General features: G+C 35.0%; 1 protein-coding gene across 1 annotated transcript; it reads left to right on the plus strand.

The window, feature by feature from the left end:
* The first annotated feature begins 1,876 nt into the window (after positions 1–1,876).
* On the plus strand, positions 1,877–22,813 carry LOC138328265 (transcription initiation factor TFIID subunit 7-like). Its single transcript, XM_069274982.1, has 9 exons — positions 1,877–2,034; positions 2,266–2,397; positions 15,602–15,682; positions 16,266–16,371; positions 16,587–16,645; positions 18,979–19,186; positions 19,508–19,711; positions 20,199–20,308; positions 20,624–22,813. The coding sequence occupies exons 1-9, from the start codon at positions 1,945–1,947 to the stop codon at positions 20,759–20,761; spliced, it is 1,128 nt and encodes a 375-aa protein (XP_069131083.1). The 5' UTR covers positions 1,877–1,944; the 3' UTR covers positions 20,762–22,813.
* Positions 22,814–23,058: the final 245 nt, after the last annotated feature.

Here is a 23,058-nt window from a genome sequence, read left to right on the forward strand (position 1 = left end):
AATATGGTTTGGAAATGAAGATAGCATTGCGAGGTGTCACTTTGACGTGCTTCTGTTAGGATAACAAAAAAACAAGTCCCATCTGAGAATGATGTACTAAACCCATTATGGCCTGTTTGAGACGGCACTATTGCCTTATAGTATTGTATCGTGATGGGATAGTGCCCTCGCCTTCGGATCGGGCACTATTCCATCCCTCAACAATACTATGAGGGAATATAGTGCCCTCTCAAACAGGCCATAATAGATAAATAGTTAAGTCGTTATAACGAGATAACTAAGTCATTATAATGAGATAACTAAGTCGTTAAAATGAGATACTAAGTCGTTATAATAAGATAATTTATATAGTTGTTCTAACGAGATAACTAAGTCATTATAACGAGATACTAAGTCGTTATAAAGAGATAACTAAGTCGTTATAACAAGAAAGTAAGTCGTTATAATGGGATAACTAAGTCGCTATAATGAAATAGTTAAGTCGTTATAACAAGATACTTAGTGGTTATAACGAGATACTTAGTGGTTATAACGAGATACTTAGTGGTTATAACGAGATACTTAGTGGTTATAACGAGATACTAAGTCGTTATAACGAGAAAGTAAGTCGTTATAACAAGAAACTTAGTCGTTATAACGAGATACTTAGTCATTATAACGAGATACTAAGTCGTTATAACAAGAAAGTAAGTCGTTATAACGAGATACTTAGTCGTTATAACGAGATACTTAGTCGTTATAACGAGATACTAAGTCGTTATAAAGAGATTAATCATTTAGGCCTAAGCTAACAAAATTTATATAAATTGGTCAGACATATAAACGTATTTTGCTATCGTTTGTTAACTATTGATACATTTAGATAACGGACAAACTTACTACTTGATTTTTACAGCAAGGACGTATATGAGAAGGATAAGTCACACTGGGTTTTGGGGGAGTACAACGTAGGAGCTTTTGTGTTTGTGCACTGACCGTGACGTTGGGCGACGACCGTTTTCCTTTGATATCTGCCGGCGCAGCCTTTGATGTACGTAGCTTGCGGGTGCGAGGGTTACCGTTTTACATTCTGAAGCGGGGCCATCATTTCATGAGCTGTAGTACTTTTTAGCTCACCATCATCAGATGGTGGGCTATTCAAATCGCTTTTCGTCCGTGGTCCGTCGTCCTTCAGTCTGTCCTTCCGTCCGTTAACATTTCCTGTTACCGCTATTTCTCCGAAAGGGCTGAGGGGATCTTTCTCAAATTTCATATCTAGGTTCCTCTAGGGACCTAGTTGTGCATATTACATTTTGGGACTGATCGGTGAATAAGATGGCCGTCAGGCCGCCATCTTGGATTTTGATAGTTATAGTTTGTTACCGCTATTTCTCAGAAAGTTCTGAAGGGATCTCTCTCAAATTTCCTATGTAGGTTCCCCTAGGGCCCTAGTTGTGCATTGTCAGACGTAGATCATACTTTGGTGGACGCCAAGATCCCTCTGGGATCTCTTGTTAACGAAGATTTAAGACATATCTTCTAAATCTTGACTTCCGTTCCTTAAAGCAAGTAATACACGTTGTAAAATTTAATAAACTTTACATTGGTGTTTCGTTTGACTTGATAAGACAAGTATTTGTTGAGAAAAATTTTTAAAACGGTTTTTATTCCCGGTTCATAGGCGTCTCGTGTGGTGTTTAGTAGCGTAAAGAGACAGTCACGAATCCTTCTAACTTATAAATCCTTGTTTACAGTAACTAATTGTGACACAAATGCTATTACCAACTACCAATACAATTTTGTTGGAGCAGAAACATAAATGAACTATTTATTATGTATAATTTTACGTCTCCGATTGTAGTCGTTAACTTTCCGGAAATGTAAGACCGGTGCCGGTTCTAATTTATTTTGATTTAGTTTTATTGTAGTGTTTCCGGTAAAGTTGAAGACAGACGAAGTGAAAGAATGAGCTCTAAAAATGCGCCTAAAAAGAAAGAAACCCCGTCCGAACCAGCATTTGACTTGGAACAGCAGTTTATTCTGAGACTACCACCGGTAACGATCACTGCATTTAATGAGTTTGTGGCTTCAATATACGATAATCGATATCCGAAGTTACAGGGGGTTGGGAAATTTTCACAGTCTTTCTGGTGATTTTTCAGAGTTAAAATAACCACTAAAATAAACTCCTGTGAAATAACGAAATCATTAAGACATGTAAACGTTTAAGTCACTCTAGACTATTCCTAAAGATAAATCCTAACACGGAAATTTGATAATTTACAGGGACCCGCCATGGCACTAAGAAGAGATGTACAGATAGGATCACTTACATTAAAAGACAAGTTCAGCATAGAGATGCAACCGGATCATCGACACTGTATTGTGAGGTTCGGTAACGAACTGTTGTATGCTAAGGTGTGTTATATATAAACGTTTTTGTATAATGTCTGAAGTTAAGGATGTACACCTCTGAGAAGTCAAAATTTTCTCGTATTAATCTTTTTTTCTCATATAGATTTTTGGAAAAAGGAGTTCATACCATAAAAGAAAATGGAAGAAAAAACATACATGTATGTCTGGTGCTCGTTTTTGAGCTTTTGTCTTTCAAAGACACCTAGTTGACAAATTATTGGATTTTATGGGAATTTTGCTGTTTTGACCATATAAGATAGAGATTAAAGCCATAATTTCCTAATGAGGTGTTTGATATGTATGAATGTTTGTAGAATTCATTTGCTAGTAGTCTTCTTTAAAAATATATCAGTTTTGACCAATAAGATTAATACTTTTTATGGAGGTGTGTATACACCTTCCATTATAAAATCACTCAGGTTTCTCAATATAACCGGAACACTATACCTTGGTAATCCTATCGGCAATCTTCGTAACTACGGGAGATAACTTTTACACTGTGTATTGTAACGTTGTGTATTGCACAGAGGTCAAGAACTGTCAGGGATTGCCTGTTCTCGCATGCTTCACATTTGCTACACATACTTTTTTTATTTGGCTTATCTAGTTTTATGTATCAACAGGATCATCAATTTATTTCCCCCCAATATTCATGTTACCCACGTTTGAGTACATACATTTGTACAAGGACGTATATCAGATCTCACTTATAAATCCTTGATTTGTATGATCGATCTCTGACGGATCTCTGATGAAGTACGTATACGGTAATGATTATCGATTGATTAGACTAACTAAAACTGTCTGTAAATTTAATAGAAATAAATAACAAATAACACTCACAATGATGTGAATATCTTGAGTAAAAATGGATTTGATCATGTTGCTGTTTGTTGTTTACTCTGCCATTACGTAAGCCTACTTGTGTGTAAACAAACATGGCGGCCGTACGAATCCACGCTTACTCTCGTTCGTATGTCAGTAAGCCGGTTAAAATACAGTCTTCATTATGAATAGGATTGTATTGTATCACTATCTTGATATAGTTTGTGTATCAAACATATGGTTGTGTAATAGTTTAATGTATTATCAAGATTAGCATCGTAACCTAAATTTGACTTCGTTTAGAGTGACGGCGTAGGCCTATCGCATTATGCATTACCGTAGCCTTATTTTTGCAAACTTCGGGATATGACCTCGTGGTGTTTGTCACTGCAGAGATCGATTAAATGATTTTTATACGACTGTGTGATGTCTATATTGTCGATATTATATTTAATATTACACGTTATTTCCGTTTATAAAGTTGATTGGAGTATTTCATTAAAATCACGGGGACAGAATTCCGGGAAAGACACATGTGTAATACATTTGCAAGTTCGAATTCATGCTTACTCTCGCTAACATTTCAATACGCCGGTTTAAGATACTGTCTTCAGTTCGCATAGAAGTGTATTATATCTTTATTTTGATATATCATGTGTATAAAATATGTCTTTGTGTAAAGAGTTACTGTATTATCGACTTTGTTTAGAGTGTAAGCTGATCCATAATGCAATACCCAAGCTTTTATTTTTGTAAACTTCCGGATATGACGTCGTGGGGTTTGACGCTGCAGAGATTGATTAAAAGATGCTTTTTACGACAGTGGGATGCTTATAAAATTGATATTATGTTCTATATTACATGTTATTTACATGTATAACTTGATTGCTGATTATTTCATTGATATCACGACGACAGGATTCCGGGAAATACACCTGTTGACATATAACTGTGTAAGACGTGTGCAAGTTAGCAGTCATTCAGAAGACCATTTTCTTGGTGTCTGCGAACATTTCTTGTCCAAACATAATATTTAAATAATATATTAAACCTTTAATTTGATATTTGATCATTTTTGACGTTTAAATATTATTATCTCGATAACAAACCCACAGAAAATCGATAGCGAGTTCAGTCCGCCATTGTGTTGTGTAGTAAACAACCACGCTTCAGTTGGCCGTTTTTCCGTGAATTAAACAATTGTACGATTGAAAATGCATTTGGTACGTAATTATTGTCATCTTTATTATATTTTCATTACATATTATATCTTTTAAACACTTTTACGGCGATTTTTTTATGATGTATAACTTTACTAAAGCGGCGAGTAAAACTTACGATTTTCACGTGTGGATCATGACGTAGAAATAATTCAAAAACATCGTCAGATTTTGGTTTTCGTCCACAGATAAGTCTCACTGGTGTATAGGTAGCGATCCCGAATTTAAGGGGGGAAAAGTCGCAACTTATTCTCCGGGAAATACGGTATTATATAAATATTTGACTTCTGACTTATAACAGTGAACCGGCCAGTGTCTAGTACAAGCGTAGTGCTAGATCTAGTATTGTAGTCTATTTGCTTATAAAATTTGAATCTGATTGTAAATAATAAACTTGATTATTAGCAAAAGCAATCCGATTCACTTCATCAGTACCCTAAATGTGTTTTTATATCGCCGGTATTCATTCTACTTGACGCATGCGCGGCGACAGTTTCTGCAACCATGACTGAGGAAAAACTGCAATATTTTTTCCAAAATTAAATATCTACAGTTATGTTGTAACAGTTATAGTCAACGTTTACATCACGGTAGCTTACATTACGGTAACTGTTCTATCAGGTTGTTTATATTTCTTCAGCTGAAGTGCGAGATGAAGTAAACACAATCCTAACTTCCGCAGTATGTATCCTTGCGATTACAAAACCAAATCATTTATATGATTTAATGTGATACACTAGTCTATAGTCACCTAGCTTATTGTAAATAGATATCATAGCTTCCATAGGCCTTAAAGAACGAATTTTGAGAGGAAATGGCCACAGGGGGCCAACTCAATGGAAATGGACGTTGTCATACATTTTTTTTTGTATTTGGAGGATGGACTGATGAGTATATATGACAGGCCTTTGGATATTTTCCAAAAAATACGAGATTTGAAAAATTATTTAAAGATCGGGATATTTACTATAAAACAGAGAAAGGGACGACAGTCGCCATATTGGATTTTTTACCCCCACCTCGATTAAAGTTATTTTTTTCACAATAGTATACCTTTTTTCCTAGAGTCATAGTCACGCATCAGTCCTCCGATAATCCATAATCACATACATACCATGCAAAAGCATATAAACGATGTCTATATATTCAAACGCAATATTTTAATCCAAAATTACCGGCGCTTTCTGACTTGTGACATCGAAAGCAACGTTCTAGTGAAGAGCGATTAGAGTGACTTCCCCTGCAATGTAATTCAATGGGTTTAGTCAGAGGTATCCCGATACGTATTAATATTCAAATTTTTCGCGAAAACAAACGTTTCGGAATATCTCTGATTAAACCCATTGAATTAGACTGCAGGGGATGAATAAAATAGCCAAATACTTTGAACTGACTTCTTGTCATTAGTGCAGATGATCTTATACATTATTAGAACTGTAAAATTTAATACAAAGAATGGGGCTTTAAAGTATGTCCAAAAATTGAATCAAATGCATTGACCTTTATTCAAATTCAAAGTCAGGTTCAAATAAGCTATTTGTAACAACTTCCTGTCAATATTATAGCTAAGAGGACTGGTATTAAAGGGACATGAACCTAAAATAAGTTGTTCTGTATGCTCAGATATGGTTTTCAGATGTTTCTTGAATATTTTATTACAATGATTGGTTATCTAAAACGACAGGAAAATGTGGGGAATACCTACCCCAAAAATGATAAAAATAGACCGTCATATTCTATTTTGGGAACACAAAAACGAAACCTGGTCGAAAGCGAGATTATAATGAACAACAAACTTGCTGACACGATAATGAATATTAGTTTTCCACATTTTAAGTTGATCGATTTTCTAATTTACGATCGTTGACATATGAAGTAGAAGCCATATTTGTAAATATTAGTAATAAAACAATTTGTATTTAGCGTACTTCAATGATAAGTCAGAATTCAAACGAGACTTTTCATATGACGGGGAGGTTCTTGACTTAATTGCACATATATGTACATCACGCAAGTATTAACTGGAAAGTTGCTTCTGTCTCTTGCATTACAACGATCCATTTATATGTACCTACTTTCCCAATCGCGCACGTTACTGACTCTTGATATACTCTGTTTTCTATCGAAATTCGTTTGTGTTAGCTTCACCCACGTTTTCGACCCACCATTTTGTTTACGTTCATTTAATTTATGCAGTGCATTTGGGAGGTCACTAAAGTTCAACACTACTTTTTTATCACACTGCAGTCTGCAAAATTCGACCGGGCCGGTTCAAAATACAGAAAGATGGAATTTCCATTATAATTATTTGATACATTTTACTTCGTAAGGTATCTGATGCGTCTTAAATATATATTTTACTCAATTTTACAATTTATTTAGGTTCATGTCTCTTTAAGTGAATCCAACTTTGTCCTTATATGTGACCTTGTATGAATTAAAAAAAAACTAGTACATGTATTTTTATATTCATGACTTTTTATACAGTATATTGACCATTGTCCTTTGGATCTTATACTTAGATGGTAGCATTAATAGATCGAAAATACCAGGTAGCAAGTGACCAATGCGTTCTATTGAACCATTGTATTTTCTTTCAATCACAATGAATCTTTGTAATGTATATATAAAAATAACAAAGGTATAGAAACATCCAAGGAGTTTAGCGAAAGACTTAAAAGGGCATGGTTATGAAAACAGATGGTAGAAAAGGTCAGTATATATGACTGGTGAAGTATTTCAAGTATAAAACAACCGACGGAAAAGCCTAGTGCAGTATTAGTAAAAGGCAAACTGTTATAGATATTTTGTCATGGAATTTATTTCAAACATTACGTCTAGAAAATATAAAGCATGACAGTTAACTTAAGAAACCTGATGCAATGTTTGCCATAATTTGCAGCATTGAACACTTCCTTTGGGATAAGATCATTGGAGAATACCGGTATGTGCATGGACTTTGAGGAAGCTGTTCTATGCTTTATCTTAATTAACAAAATACCATATAGTTTTGAAATTGTGAAAATTACATGTCTTTTTCATGATTTTGAATAACACCTCCTTCAGTACTTACAGTACTTTGATTCTCAGAATAACAACATATGCTACCCCTACCCCTTATTTTTGTACTACAAAATCACCATTTTCAGCCATTTTTGCCAAATTTAACCCTTTATAGAAAAAGTTCTGGTATTAAACTTTTGCTATTATTTTGCATATCAATAGGGAAACGGTTGTTCTTTCTAAATTAGGAAGAAAAATTGGGGGTCCGTGTGCTTACTTTTTTGCCCCATTTGAATTTTTAGCCCACCATCATCAGATGGTGGGCTATTCAAATCGCTTTTTGTCCGTGGTCAGTCGTCCGTCCGTCCGTCCTTCTGTCCGTCCGTCCGTCCGTTAACAATTCTTGTTATTGCTATTTCTCAGAAAGTACTGAAGGGATCTGTTTCACATTTCATATGTAGGTTCCCCTAGGGCCCTAGTTGTGCATATTGCATTTTGGGACCAATCGGTCAACAAGATGGCTGCCAGGCAGCCATCTTGGATTTTGATACTTAAAGTTTGTTATCGCTATTTCTCAGAAAGTACTGAAGGGATCTGTCACAAATTTCATATGTAGGTTCCCCTAGGGCCCTAGTTGTGCATAAAGCATTTTGGGACCAAGCGATCAACAAGATGGCCGCCAGGCAGCCATCTTGGATTTTGATAGTTAAAGTTTGATATCGCTATTTCTCAGAGTTTGAAATCGCTATTTCTCAGAAAGTGCTCAAGGGATCTGTCTCAAATTACATATGTAGGTTCCCCTAGGGCCTAGTTGTGCATATTGCGTTTTGGGACCGATCAGTCAACAAGATGGCCGCCAGGCAGCCATCTTGGATTTTGATAGTTAAAGATTGTTATTGCTATTTCTCACAAAGTACTGAAGGGATCTTTCTCAAATTTCATATGTAGGTTCCACTAGGGCTCTAGTTGTGCATAATGCGTTTTTTGATCGATCGGTCAACAAAATGGCCGCCAGGCAGCCATCTTGGATTTTGATAGTTAAAGATTGTTATTGCTATTTCTCACAAAGTACTGAAAGGATCTTTCTCAAATTTCATATGTAGGTTCCCCTAGGGCTCTAGTTGTGCATAACGCGTTTTTAGATCGATCGGTCAACAAAATGGCCGCCAGTCTGCCCTCTTGGATTTTGATAGTTAGGGCTTTTCACTTTTTGGTGAAAAGACCTATTGTTTTCGTTAAGTTTCTTATTCTTATTATTATTATTATTCTTCTTCCTGTTTTTGTGAACGCTCTATCGGTCAAACGGTAAGACATAGGATAAAAATGATTTCAGTATGTTTAAACCATGTATCTGAAGGTGTTCCATGAACAAAATTAAGTAGGTCAAAAATTCCAAAATGGCCGCCATGACGTAAAACCTAAAAACACAAACTCTGCTATAATTCGAAAAGTATGAAAGCTATTTCAAATCCGAAGATATTTTATTGTAGGGAATGAACATATCTAACTTTTACCCATGACATTTTTCCACAAAATATGTCTCGTTAAAAAGCTCGCTATTAGGTCAAAGTTTACCAAAAATGACTATTTTTAGATTTTTTTTTATTATTCATTTTTCCCCCAACTTTTTTCAATACATCGATTCAGGATGTCATTTTGAAGGTTTGGATGTCTTCAAAAATAAAATTGGTCCACTTATTAATTTTTTATGACGTAATTAATATTTAACTAAGATTTTTTTGCAAATTTCGACAATTATATTTTAAACATCTCCTCTGATTTCACCAGTCCGATCAAGCCCAAACTCACACAAGATCTTCCACTTATTACCGTGACTAATTCTTGTTAATATGGTGTTGATTCAAATTCAAATATGGCCGCAATGACGTCACTTCCGGTTTAACCTAGACAGCCATAACTCGTTAACCACTGAGCCAATTTCTTTCATTTTTTTATATGTTATGTAGAATAGCATACTGAGAACCTTTGTAATTGTACATTTTTCTCTAAAATGTCAACTTCCGGTTGTTTATTGACTCATACTGCAAAATCGCCGTTTTCGGTGAAAATTACGAAAAAATCTTCTTGTCAAGTTCTACATGGTATAGAGCCTTGATGTTTTGCATGAAGTAAGCTTAGGTAGTTGACTATCGGGTTTGAAAAAATAAACGAGTTTGACCTTCATCCAAGGTCACAGAGTGCGTGTGATTGTAGAGTTATGAAAATAATCCTGTGAAAATTCAGCTCATTGAGACAGCCGTAGCTCGTTAACCACACAGCCAATTTCTTTCATTTTTGGATATGTTATGTAGAATAAAAAATGAAACAATTAATTTAATTATCACTTTTCTGTAAAACGACAACTTCCGGTTTGAAATAAGGGACAAAATTCAAAAATGCAATTTTTCGACAAAATCATTAAAAAATCTTCTTCTCAATTTCTAGAAGGCCTAGAGACCTAATATTAAGCATGAAGCAGGCTGACATAAATGCCTACCACGTTTGTTAATGTGATTGACCTTGACCTATATCAAAGGGCACTCGGGCTAACAATCCTTAAATCTTCAAATGACTTATTGTAAAGTTCTGAAAGGCCTGGTATTGGACTTTTGGTAAGCTGAAACTAAGCGCTACCAAGTGTGTTATGAATTACCTTGAACGGAGTAGCTTTTAGGTGAAAAGCCCGTCAAATTGTCCCGGTGACAATTTCTAGTTAGGGCTTTTCACTTTTTGGTGAAAAGACCTATTGTTTTCGTTAAGTTTCTTATTCTTATTAGGGCTTTTCACTTTTTGGTGAAAAGACCTATTGTTTTCGTTAAGTTTCTTATTCTTCTTATTATTATTATTCTTATTATTCTTCTTCCTGTTTTTGTGAACGCTCTCTCGGTCAAACGGTAACACACAGGTTAAAAATGATTTCAGTATGTTTTAACCAAACATCTGAAGGTGTTCCATGAACAAAATTAAGTAGGTCAAAAATTCCAAAATGGCCGCCATGACGTAAAACCTTAAAACCACAAAAACTGCTTTAACTCAAAAAATATGAAAGCTATTGCAAATCTGAAGGTATTTTATTGTAGGGAATGAACATATCTAACTTTTACCCATGACATGTTTCCACAAAATATGTCTTGTTAAAAAGCTCGCTAGAGGTCAAAGTTTACAAAAAAGTGACTATTTTTAGAATTTTTTTTATTATTCAATTTTTTCCAAATTTTTTCCATTGCATCGATGCAGTATCTCATTCTGAAGGCTTTGATGTCTTCAAATTAAAAATTAGTCCACTAAATAATTTTTTATGACGTAATTAATATTTAACTAAGATTTTTTTTTCAAATTTCGACAATTATATTTTAAACATCTCCTCTGATTCCACCAGTGCAATCAAGCCCAAACGCACTACAAATCTTCCACTTGTCACCGTGACCAATTCTTGTTAATATGGTGTTGATTCAAATTCAAATATGGCCGCAATGACGGCACTTCCGGTTTAACCTAGACATCCATAACTCGTTAACCACTGAGCCAATTCCTTTCATGTTTTTTGTATGTTATGTAGAATAGCATACTGAGAAACTTTGTAATTGTACATTTTTCTCTAAAATGTCAACTTCCGAATGATCATTGACTCATAATGGAAATTCGCCATTTTCGGTGAAAATCACGAAAAAAATCTTCTTGTCAAGTTCTACATAGTATAGAGGCTTCATGATTAGCATGAAGTAAGCTTAGGTAGTTGACTATCGGGTTTGAAAAAATAAACGAGCTTGACCGTCATCCAAGGTCACAGAGTGCGTGTGATTGTAGAGTTATGAAAATAATCCTGTGAAAATTCAGCTCATTGAGACAGCCGTAGCTCGTTAACCACACAGCCAATTACTTTCATTTTTGGATATGTTATGTAGAATCAAAAATGAAACAATTAGTTTTGTATCATTTTTCTGTTAAACGTCAACTTCCGGTTGGAAATAAGGGACAAAGTTCAAAAATGCAATTTTTCGACAAAATCATTAAAAAAATCTTCTCAATTTCTAGAAGGCCTAGAGACCTAATATTAAGCATGAAGCATGCTGACATAAATGCCTACCAAGTTTGTTAATGTGATTGACCTTGACCTATATCAAAGGGCACTCAGGCTAACAATCCTAAAGTCTTCAAATGACTTATTGTAAAGTTCTGAAAGGCCTAAGACCTGGTATTGGACTTTTGGTACGTTGAAACTAAGCGTTACCGAGTGTTTTATAAATGACCATGAACGAAGTAGCTTTTAGGTGAAAAGCCCGTCAAATTGTCCCGGTGACAATTTCTAGTTATTATTATTATTCTTCTTCCTGTTTTTGTGAACGCTCTATCGGTCAAACGGTAAGACATAGGATAAAAATGATTTCAGTATGTCTAAACCATGCATCTGAAGGTGTTCCACGAACATAATTAAGTAGGTCAAAAAATCCAAAATGGCCGCCATGACGTAAAACCTTAAAACACAAAAAATGCTATAACTCAAAAAGTATGAAAGCTTTTTCAAATCTGAAGGTATGTTATTGTAAAGAATGAACATATCTAACTTTTACCCATGACATGTTTCCACAAAATATGTCTCGTTAAAAAGCTCGCTATTAGGTCGAAGTTTACCAAAAGTGACTATTTTTAGATTTTTTTTATTATTCATTTTTTCTCCAACTTTTTTCAATACATCGATTTCGGATGTCATTTTGAAGGTTTGGATGTCTTCAAAAATCAAATTGGTCCACTAATTAATTTTTTATGACGTAATTAATATTTAACTAAGATTTTTTTGCAAATTTCGACAATTATATTTTAAACATCTCCTCTGATTCCACCAGTCCGATCAAGCCCAAACTCACACAAGATCTTCAACTGATTACCGTGACTAATTCTTGTTAATATGGTGTTGATTCAAATTCAAATATGGCCGCAATGACGTCACTTCCGATTTAACCTAGACAGCCATAACTCGTTAACCACGGAGCTAATTTCTTTCATTTTTTGATATGTTATGTAGAATAGCATACTGAGAAACTTTGTAATTGAAATTTTTTCTTTAAAATGTCAACTTCCGGTTGTTTATTGACTAATAGTGCAAAATCGCCGTTTTCGATGAAAATCACGAAAAAATCTTCTTCTAAAGATCTACATAGTATAGAGGCTTCATGTTTTGCATGAAGTAAGCTTAGATAGTTGACTATCGGGTTTGAAAAAATAAAGGAGCTTGACCTTCATCCAAGGTCACAGAGTGCGTGTGATTGTAGAGTTATGAAAATGATCCTGTGAAAATTCAGCTCATTGAGACAGCCGTAGCTCGTTAACCACAAAGCCAATTACTTTCATTTTTGGATATGTTATGTAGAATCGAAAATGAAACAATTCATTTAATTACAACTTTTCTGTAAAACGTCAACTTCCGGTTGGAAATAAGGGACAAAGTTCAAAAATGCAATTTTTTGACAAAATCATTAAAAAATCTTCTCCTCAATTTCTAGAAGGCCTAGAGACCTAATATTAAGCATGGAGCATGCTGACATAAATGCCTACCAAGTTTGTTAATGTGATTGACCTTGACCTATATCAAAGGGCACTCGGGCTAACAATCCTAAAATCTTCAAATGACTTATTGTAAAGTTCTGAAAGGCCTAAGACCTGGTATTGGACTTTTGGTACGTTGAAACTAAGCGCTATCAAGTTTTTTATAAATGACCTTAAACGAAGTAGCTTTTAGGTGAAAAGCCCGTCAAATTGTCCCGGTGACAATTTCTAGTTAGAGTTTGTTATCGCTATTTTTCAGAAAGTATTGAATGAATCTGTCTCAAATTTCATATATAGGTTCCCCTAGGGTCCTGGTTGTGCATATTTCGATTTGGGACCGATCGATCATCTTGGATTTTGATAGTTGAAGTTTGTTACTGCTATATCTCAGAAAGTACTGAAGCGATCTGTCTCAAATTTTATATGTAGTATGTTTGCAAAAGTTTGAAAAGCAGAGAAAAGATCCCTCTTTCCATTGTCAGACATGGATTTTTCTTTGGTGGACGCCAAGATCCCTCAAGGATATCTTGTTGTTATTTTTCAGTATTTTAGAATAAAAAATAAAAGTGCCCAAATTACCATTAAATGTAAAAATAAAGTCAAAAATTGTATTGTTTCACATATTAATGCTCAATATTTTAATTAATACGAACCTAGTAATGATTTGCAGCAAAAATTAGCTAAATACAGCTAAAAATGCTGGCGCAGTAATGATTTAAGTAAAAACAATTTCAGTAAAAAATGGTATAACTGTGGCTCTACTTGAAGCGAAAAAAGACACAATTTTAAAATGGCCGCCAAATGGGCCATTTCTTAAAATCCCCGTATAAAAAAATCTACTAAAAATAGAAATGTAATTTTTTGTCAAAATTCGCATCTGGCAACTCGCTACAGATACTGATAAATTATATTTGAAAATCTCATAACTTCTTTGATCTATGTTGAAACGAGACTTCAACAGAACTGAAACCTCAGAAGAATACATCCTTAAACTGAAGACTGTTTTTAGCTCACCTGGCCCAAAGGGCCGGTGAGCTTATGTCATGGCGCGGCGTCCGTCGTCTGTCCGTCAACATTTCCTTTAAATCGCTTCTAGTCATAGAGTTCTGCATGGATTGTATCCAAATTCGGCCACAAACATCCTTGGGGGAAGGGGAACAGAACTTGTATAAATTTTGGCTCTGACCCCCCGTGGGCAGGAGGGGGGCCCAATAGGGGAATTTGAGGTAAATCCTATAAATCGCTACTTGTCCTAGAGCTCGAGTGCTGCATGGATTGTGACCAAATTTAGCAACAAACATCCTTGGGGGAAGGGGAACAGAACTTGTATAAATTTCGGCTCTGACCCCCTGCGGGAAGGAGGGGTGGGGCCCATTAGGGGAAATAGTGGTAAATCCTATAAATCGCTACTTGTCCTAGAGATCTGCATGGATTGTGACCAAATTTGGCCATAAACATCCTTGTTGGAAAAAGAACAGAACTTGTATAAATTTTGGCTCTGACCCCCGGGGGTTAGGAGGGGGGGTCCAATAGGGGAATTAGAGGTAAATCCTATAAATTGCTACTTGTCCTAGAGTTCTGCATGGATTTTGACCAAATTTGGTCACAAATGTCCTTAGGAGAAGGGGAACAGAACTTGTATAAATTTTGGCTCTGACCCCCCGTGGGCAGAAGGGGGGCCCAATAGGGGAATTTGAGGTAAATCCTATAAATCGCTACTTGTCTTAGAGCTTGAGTTCTGCATGGATTGTGACCAAATTTAGCCACAAACATCCTTGGGGGAAGGGGAACAGAACTTGTATAAATTTTGGCTCTGACCCCCTGGGGGCAGGAGGGGTGGGGCCCAATAGGGAAATTAGATGTAAATATACTAATTCCTTCAGAAAAGAAACAATGAACTTGTATTCAGAACTTGGCATTACAAACCAGGTGAGCGATACAGGCCCTCTGGGCCTCTTGTTTTTCTTGTCTTTCAGTCCCCTATCCCCACCCCCACACACACACACATTTAAAATGTACAAATATGGATTCACTCACTCACACAAGACTGATGAATATATAATGGTTACTTAGTGGGTAGTCTGGGTGCTTCTACCCCAAACAAGGAGATCCACAGTTTTACCAATGTTTATTTGGTGATTATAATCTGTAGAGCACTCTGGCTAGTATGTGGAGAGTTCCAGGTTCGAATCCTGGTCTTGCTGTACATTTTTCTGTACCTGATATATTTGCTGTCTGTAACCAAACCCTATTTAAGGTATTACTGGTACGCTTGAGCATAGAGATAGTCTGGGATACTTGACCTGAGTTTTGTTCTGAGTCTTCAGGACAAAGACCGAAAAAATGGGGGGAGGGAAGGGTGTAAAGGTTCTGGATTGGGTTGACCATCGGTAGAGCAACCAGCTAGTGATCGCAGGTCAGGCAGGTTTGAGCCCCAGCCTGGCTGCTAAATTTTAATTTTCTTAATTGTCACAATAACGGTAATATCCCACTCCGGAGTCATTGATTAGTTTTTTTCATGGATGTCTTCAATTTTCAGATGATTTTTTATGCTTACAAAAATGCATGAAAAAAAATATTTCATTTTATGCTTACTCTTTTTACTTTGTTTCTAGTTGATGGACCTACCATGTATTATTGAATCTCTAAAAACAGTAGATATGAAAACGTTCTACAAAACAGCAGACATTTCGCAGGTAAGTACAGTTACATGGAATAGTTCAGCTGAATTGAGACATCAGATTTAAACATTTGGTTTCTTTAGTTTAACATCTTATTAATTAGCAGCCAAGGTCATATACCAGATTTAGGAGGTGAGCGAAAGCTGAAGTACCCAAAAGAAAAACTACTGACCAGTTGTCAGTACCTGCCAAACATGGGATTCAAACTCGCAACCTGCAGATAGATGACTGCGGGGCATGTGGTATTATGTTGGGAATCTAAACATTGGGTAATTGTGGTCCCCCGATATAAACAGATAGACACTATGATGATTTGGCACAGTAGTTATACGGTGGCGGGAAACATAAGATGACCCACATTAAGAAAATTAACATTTTATTTTATTTTAATCAAATTGTTCAGAAGGTGATGATACGTGTAGTATTAATGGTAAGTTGATAACTTTTATGACTACAAAATTATCGATCTCGTTTTACATTGCCATTTTAGAAATTAAAAGTCGTTTCATAAAGGTAGTGGGCCTTTTTTTTATGTTAAATCATTGAAATGCTGATAATTTGTATAAATATATTTACAATATGGTTGATTGCTTTGTAGATTCTGATATGTAGTAATACGGATGAAGAAACTAGCCAAGATGAAAATGAAAGTCCCAAAAAGAAAGAAAAGGACAAAAACAAAAAATATCACTTTCCGCATGGAGGTTTGTTTTATAGCTTCTTATAATTCTTATGATTGAACCCTTAGCTTAAGGTTATAAGGACTGAGGTAAAACTTCGAATTATCAAAATATTCAAGTCAAAAGAAATTGAATGACGTATTGTTGGAAATTTGACCTGGATTAACAAAATATATAGAGTAATAGTACAAATAAATACTTTGATTTAATATCTGTAACTGGTCAAATTAAATTTACAGTGACCCCTCCACTGAAGAATGTTAGAAAAAGAAGATTTAGAAAAACATTAAAGAAAAAGGTAAGCATTTTTTGGTCATCTGACCCGAAGGCCTATTGTCATCATGCGCCGTTAGTCGTCGTACGCCGTTTGCTGTGCCTAAACTTTTCATTTAAACGACTTCTTCTCAATTACCTAAAGGCCCAGGGGCCTGTAGCAAGCTGGGATGAAGGGCTACCAATTTTCTTCAAATGAATGACCTTGACCTTCATTCAAGGTCACACGGGTCAAATTGGCTAAAATCATTTAAGCAACTTCTTGTCAAAAAGTAAGAGGCCTAGAGACCTGATATTGGGCCCGTGACATGCTTGGATGAAGGGCTATCAGGTTTGTTCAAATGAATGACCTTGATCTTCTTTCAAATTCACAGGGGTCAAATAGGCTAAAATCTTGAAACAACTTCTTCTCAAGAACCAAAACACCAAGGGTACTAATATTGGGCCTGTAGCATGCTGGGATGAAGGGCTACCAATTTTGTTCAAATGAAGACCTTGACCTTCATTCAATGTCACGCTAGTCCTTAGGCTTAAATCCTAACTTCTTGTCAATAACTAAGAGGCCAAGAGACCTGATATTGGGCCCGTGACATGCTTGGATAAAGGGCTATCAAGTTTGTTCAAATGAATGACCTTGAACTTCTTTCAAGTTCACAGGTGTCAAATATGCTAAAATCTTTAAACGACTTCTTCTAAAGAATGGCCAAGGGTACTGATATTGGGCATGTAGCATGCTGGGATGAAGGGCTTCCAAGTTTGTTCAAATGAATGACCTTAACCTTCATTCAAGGTCATAGAAGTCAAAATGGCTAAAATCTTTTAATAACTTCTTGTGCATAATTAAGAGGCCTAGAGACCTTATATGGGGTCTGTGACATGCTCGGATGAAGGGCTATCAAGTTTGTTCTAATGAATGACCTTGATCTTCATTCAAGGTCACAGAGGTCAAATAGGCAAAAATCTTTATATGACTTCTTCTCAAGAACCAAAAGGCCCAGGATACTCATATTGGGCCTGTAGCATGCTGGGATGAAGGGCTACCAATTTCTTCAAATGAATAACCTTGACCTTCATTCAAAGTCACACGGGTCAAATAGGCTAAAATCATTTAAACAACTTCTTATCAATAACTTAAAGGCCTAGAGACCTGATATTGAGCCTGTGACATTCTTGGATGAAAGGCTATCAAGTTTGTTCAAATGAATGACCTTGATCTTCAATCAAGGTCACAGGGGTCAAATAGGCTAAAATTATAAAATGACTTCTCAAGAACCAGAAGGCCCAGGGTACAGTTCTGATATTGGGCATGCAGCATGCTGGGATAAAGGGCTACCAAGTGTGTTCAAATGAATGACCTTGACCTTCATTCAAGGTCACACGGGTCAAATAGGCAAAAATCTTTAAACGACTTCTTCTCAAGAACCAAAAGGCTCAGGATACTCATATTGGGTCTGCAGCATGCTGGGATGAAGGGCTACCAAGTTTGTTCAAAGTAATGGCCTTGACCTTCATTCAAGGTCACAGCTGCCAAATAGGCTAAGATCCTTTAAACAACTACTTGTGAATAACTAAGAGGCCTAAGAGACCTAAGAGACCTGATATTGGGCCCTTGACATGCTTAGATGAAGGGCTATCAAGTATGTTCAAATGAAGGACCTTGACCTTCATTGAAGGTCACACGGGTTAAATAGGCTAAGATCTTTTAAACAATTTCTTCTCAAGAACCGAAAGGCCCAGGATACTCATATTTGGCCTGCAGCATGCTTGGATGAAGGGCTACCAAGTTTGTTCAAATAATGACCTTAACCTTCATTCAAGGTCACAGGGGTCAAATATGCCAAAATTTCTAAATAACTTCTTGTGAATAATTAAGAGGCCTAGAGACCTGATATTAGGCCCATGACATGCTGGGATGAAGGGCTACCAAGTTTGTTCAAATGAATAATCTTGATCTTCAATCAAGGTCACAGGGGTAAAATAGGCAAAAATCTTTAAACAACTATGTTGTATTGTACTAATAGTCAGATGACCGTTAAGGCCCATGGGCCTCTTGTTAAGATAAGATCTCTGTATTAATAAAGAAATTCAGAGAAGGGAAATCACTATTCACATGACACATATATCTATCACATACGTGAGGAATGCTCTTCAGAAATTACTATATGTAGGTGTTAATGGGATATTCAACAAGATAGAAACCCCAAAACCTATGATTAAATACATATGTACCTGGTAAAATGTGGTGGTCAAAACTTATTTAAGAATCTTGGAGACCCAAACAGATTTGTTTTATACATGTTAATCTCCTATTATTATCTCAATTTGAGGTCCAATTCATTTTAATTTTGTTTTGTCCAGTACATGGAACAACCCGACATCGAGAAGGAGGTGAAGCGCTTGTTCCGCACTGACGCTGAAGCTATTAACGTCAAGTGGGAAATCATAGTAGAGGAGGAGAAACCTACAGCTGACTCCAGTGGTCAAGGTGGTCAAACAACAATGGAAGGTTGGGTGGGCGGTCAGTCTGGCCAGTGGAACCAGAACTCTGGCAGTCTCGACTACGGAAGTAAGTAAAAGAGAGGACTTGGTTTTAATATTCAATTATTGACAATCTTTCTGAATACATGTGGGCTTGTGTATATTTTGAGTTATTTGGAAATGGGCACTTTTCATTTTGAAAGACACATTTAAAATATTCGTACAGTGTATATGTGTTAATGCAATTTTTCAGTGGAATTAATTGAAATTAGTTTGTAAATTCAAATTTAAGACTTCTTCTTTTGCATTCCAAAGAATTTTACCATTGAAATTGGAAGAGTTGAACTGAAAAAATCTGAACGATATATAGTCTTTATTAGATGTGAGTTATTTTATTTGTGTTGTATAGATCTGTTTGGAGAGTTGAGTAGCTCAGACGATGAGGAGGAGGAAGACGAAGAGGAAGAGGAGGAAGAAGAGGAAAAAGACATCAACATCATGGACAGTGGAGAAGATGATTTATCTCAGGGAGGATTTGCAGGGAGACGCTCAAACTTCACAGCCAACAAAGACGACAGCATGTCACAGGATACGGCGGGGGACCCAGACTCAGGTAAATAAACAATGATCTCTGATTAATATTGTCAGATTGGGCATTTATCAAAGAAAAGGCTTTTTCTTAGTTACTTTACATTCATTTTTGATGTGATTTGTGTTCAATTGTCAAAATTTAATAGATAGCTATCAGCTTTCGATTGCTGTTTTCATTGCCATGATAAGTTGCTTGAAAATCTTTTATAAGGATAAATTAAATTAAATTAGGATCAATAGGTAGACTTTCTAATTTTCCTGTTGGATTAGTCTTAAGATCAGTGAATATGTTTTCCATTGATGATAATTTAGATTTAGATTTACATTAATTTTGATTGGATTTTGATTTGTTTTAAAACCTTCAAAAGTTGAAAGATAGCTCTCAGCTTTTGATTGCTGTCTTTATTGTCATGATTGTTGCTGAAAATACTTTTGCAAAAAGAAATAAAGCCTTTTGGCTTCTTTGCTGCATTTTCTTTTATTTCCCACGTTGTTTAACTTCGTTGCAGTTGAACTACAGAGTAAGCTATCCGAGTTAAAACGACAGGTGGAGGAGATTCGTCAGCGACGGAAATCCACAGAAGAACGTTTAGCTAAAACACAAAGTCCAGTGTTACAGGTAAATTAGGACATTTTGATAAGAAATCTACACATTTATGAGTACAGTGTATATAAACACATCCAGTATCGCTAATTGGGTTTGTGCGAAAGAAATCTACACATTTATGAGTACAGTGTATATAAACATGTCCAGTATCTCTAATTGGGTTTGTGCGAAATTTTATCTGTATTTTGAGTCTAGGTGGTACTATTAAATGCACAATATTTTTCATGATCCTGAAATATTTTAGATCAAATATGGAACAATGTTAAGTAATGTTGTATTTATGATATACCGGTAATGTAATTATTGTTGATGTTGTGTGATCTTCAGCAAAGAATACAAGCCATTCTGGATCAGACAATTAAGGAGGAGAAGGAAAAGGGACAAGAGGTGAGACTTTGTTTTAATTTACATGTAATCAAATGCTCATATGTCATTTTCAGAATTAATAATGAGAAACAATTCTGATTCTTTTATGATAGTCTGTAGTCCCACTAAAGCTAGGAAGGTGTGTGAATAGGTTTCCTTTTTTTTTCTCATTTTTAAAGTTTTTTGATTTACATGTAGTTAATTGAAAAAAATACATATTAAAACACATTTGAATAAAAATTGATAAAAAACAACAACCAAATACGAAAATACTTTGCATAAAAGATTGGTTTCATTTACCAAACAGAAGGCATTTGATTACTTTGTACTTGGTTTTATTCAATACTTAAAATGAAATAAATACTTTTTAACTCCATTATGAGGATAGCCATCCTGTGTTTACTTTATTTATGGTGAATTAAATTTACAACACATTGAGTTACTCTTAATCTCCAACTGTGATCAATTGATAATTTTATCATAGTAGATTGTATTTGTAAACTGGAGAAATTAAACGTTAAATCAATTCACTAAAGATGGCTATTTCAGTTTATTTCATAACACTAATTGTCATTTATTACTGATATTACTGACATGTTTTTGGCTTCTAACATTTGCTGTGCAGATTGGTAATAATTCAAACAAAATGAACAAAAATTTTTTGGATCAATTTTGAAATTTTTTTTACACACTTATGGCATGTCCTTGTGAAAAATTCTTTGTTCTAAAAGTTAAATATCAAAGATGAAGTAAGGCTATCATTTGATTCAATAAGTAAATCTTATCAATGAAATCTGTTACTGGTAAACACATTAAGTTCAAGGGACTGAATTTGTTATGAAATATTCTACACAATTTATCATTTTTAACCTTCTGGTTTGTTTAATACCAATTCTCTTTTCATTTGCTCTCATTATTGTTAATACATCATTATTTAGGGTACATACAAGTTATTGACTGTCCTGATTTTTTTTTTGGGATCCTCAAAGTATACTTTAATTACCACATCATTGTTTCAAGAAAAGTAAGCACTACATACACAAGCTCATTGGTATTAGTAAGCACTGGAAAGAAATTCTTCATAAATATTTTAGACAATATTTACAAAAGAAATGGTTGTTTGAACTGAAATTTTTGTTTTAAAATTACCCATTAATTGGACATTGCAAAATGTAATGTGAAATACTGTTATCTTGCCCAAAAAGGTGAAATAGTTTTATTTTGCTGAAAAGGTTCTTTGAATAAACTTATTGGGTCATAAATTCAATTAATGCAAAATAAGAAACCTTGAAATGTCTATGAACTTTGTATGCACCCTGTTGTTTAACCACTTTAGCTATTGTGTGAAGTCATTGGCAGCAAACAGGTGCAAAATTATCTACCGCCGGTATATTAATATTATTCCATTGGTTTATTATGATTCTAAAATAACAGAAAATTCATCTCCAATATTGGTAGACTGATCACTACTTGTATCAAAACTGTGTGTTTGCCATTGGACCTCATACCCTAGCTTTAAAGGCTACAAAACTGCATGAAAGTATCTAATATAACGTATAAACTAAAAGCTTTTATTAATACATTCATTTGAATTTTTTTTACTGATTTATCTAATTGTCAATTATCATCAAAACAATTTCCTGACGTGGAAATAAAGCATCTTTTGAAAACAGTTTGGTATCATTATCTTTTCATAAGTAGGATAATTGGGATATTGGTAAATTATTATCCGAGAAATTGAGAAGAATGTTAAGTAAGTGTCCAAAGTTTTACATGACCAAAACTCTAATTGATTTATTCATTGTGTTTGAGATAATGAGATTTAACTGTACCAGCATGTCATTCCAAATAACCAGACAGTAATTGGCTTTAATGTGATATCATTGAAAAATGGTCCTTATCATTTATTAAAAAAAAAATGCTGAAAATGCAGATTTTATAAAATCTTGATACTAATCTTTCAAAAGTCAATAACTAGTACTGTACACTGCAAAATAAAGAGTAATTACCACATGTATATATATATGCTTGCCTTGTAGATAGAATTTATGATTTTTAAACATTTCTAATTTTCGTTAATGGAGGGAGGGGGGGCTATACATTAAATAATTAAAAATGATGCATGTTTTTATCTTTATTTTGTTGGCATTGGCATTGTAGTCCTTTTATTTCAAATAAGGTCATTCAACATTCACATTTTGTGTGTAAAGTACCTTAGGCCTACTGTTAAAACTCTGACATTTCCCATGTATACTTTTAAACAAAAGAAAATAAACCCAAAATTCACTTTGTTTACACTGAGGTTGAGTTTACATAAAATGGATATCTGACTGTTTTACGCGTGCCGAGTCTTTTTTCTGGTATCAAGTAACTGCTTTTTACTTGCTTTTGTTGTC

Source organism: Argopecten irradians, chromosome 7 (genome assembly GCF_041381155.1).
Source record: "Argopecten irradians isolate NY chromosome 7, Ai_NY, whole genome shotgun sequence".
Classification (NCBI taxonomy): domain Eukaryota; kingdom Metazoa; phylum Mollusca; class Bivalvia; order Pectinida; family Pectinidae; genus Argopecten; species Argopecten irradians.

Bases quoted from the DNA above. Each gene is read 5' to 3' on its own strand.
- LOC138328265 (XM_069274982.1), top strand. From the start codon at position 1,945: ATGAGCTCTAAAAATGCGCCTAAAAAGAAAGAAACCCCGTCCGAACCA. The intron at 2,398-15,601 runs GTGTGTTATATA...CTTTGTTTCTAG, and splicing joins ACGAACTGTTGTATGCTAAG to TTGATGGACCTACCATGTAT. The intron at 16,646-18,978 runs GTAAGCATTTTT...TGTTTTGTCCAG, and splicing joins GAAAAACATTAAAGAAAAAG to TACATGGAACAACCCGACAT.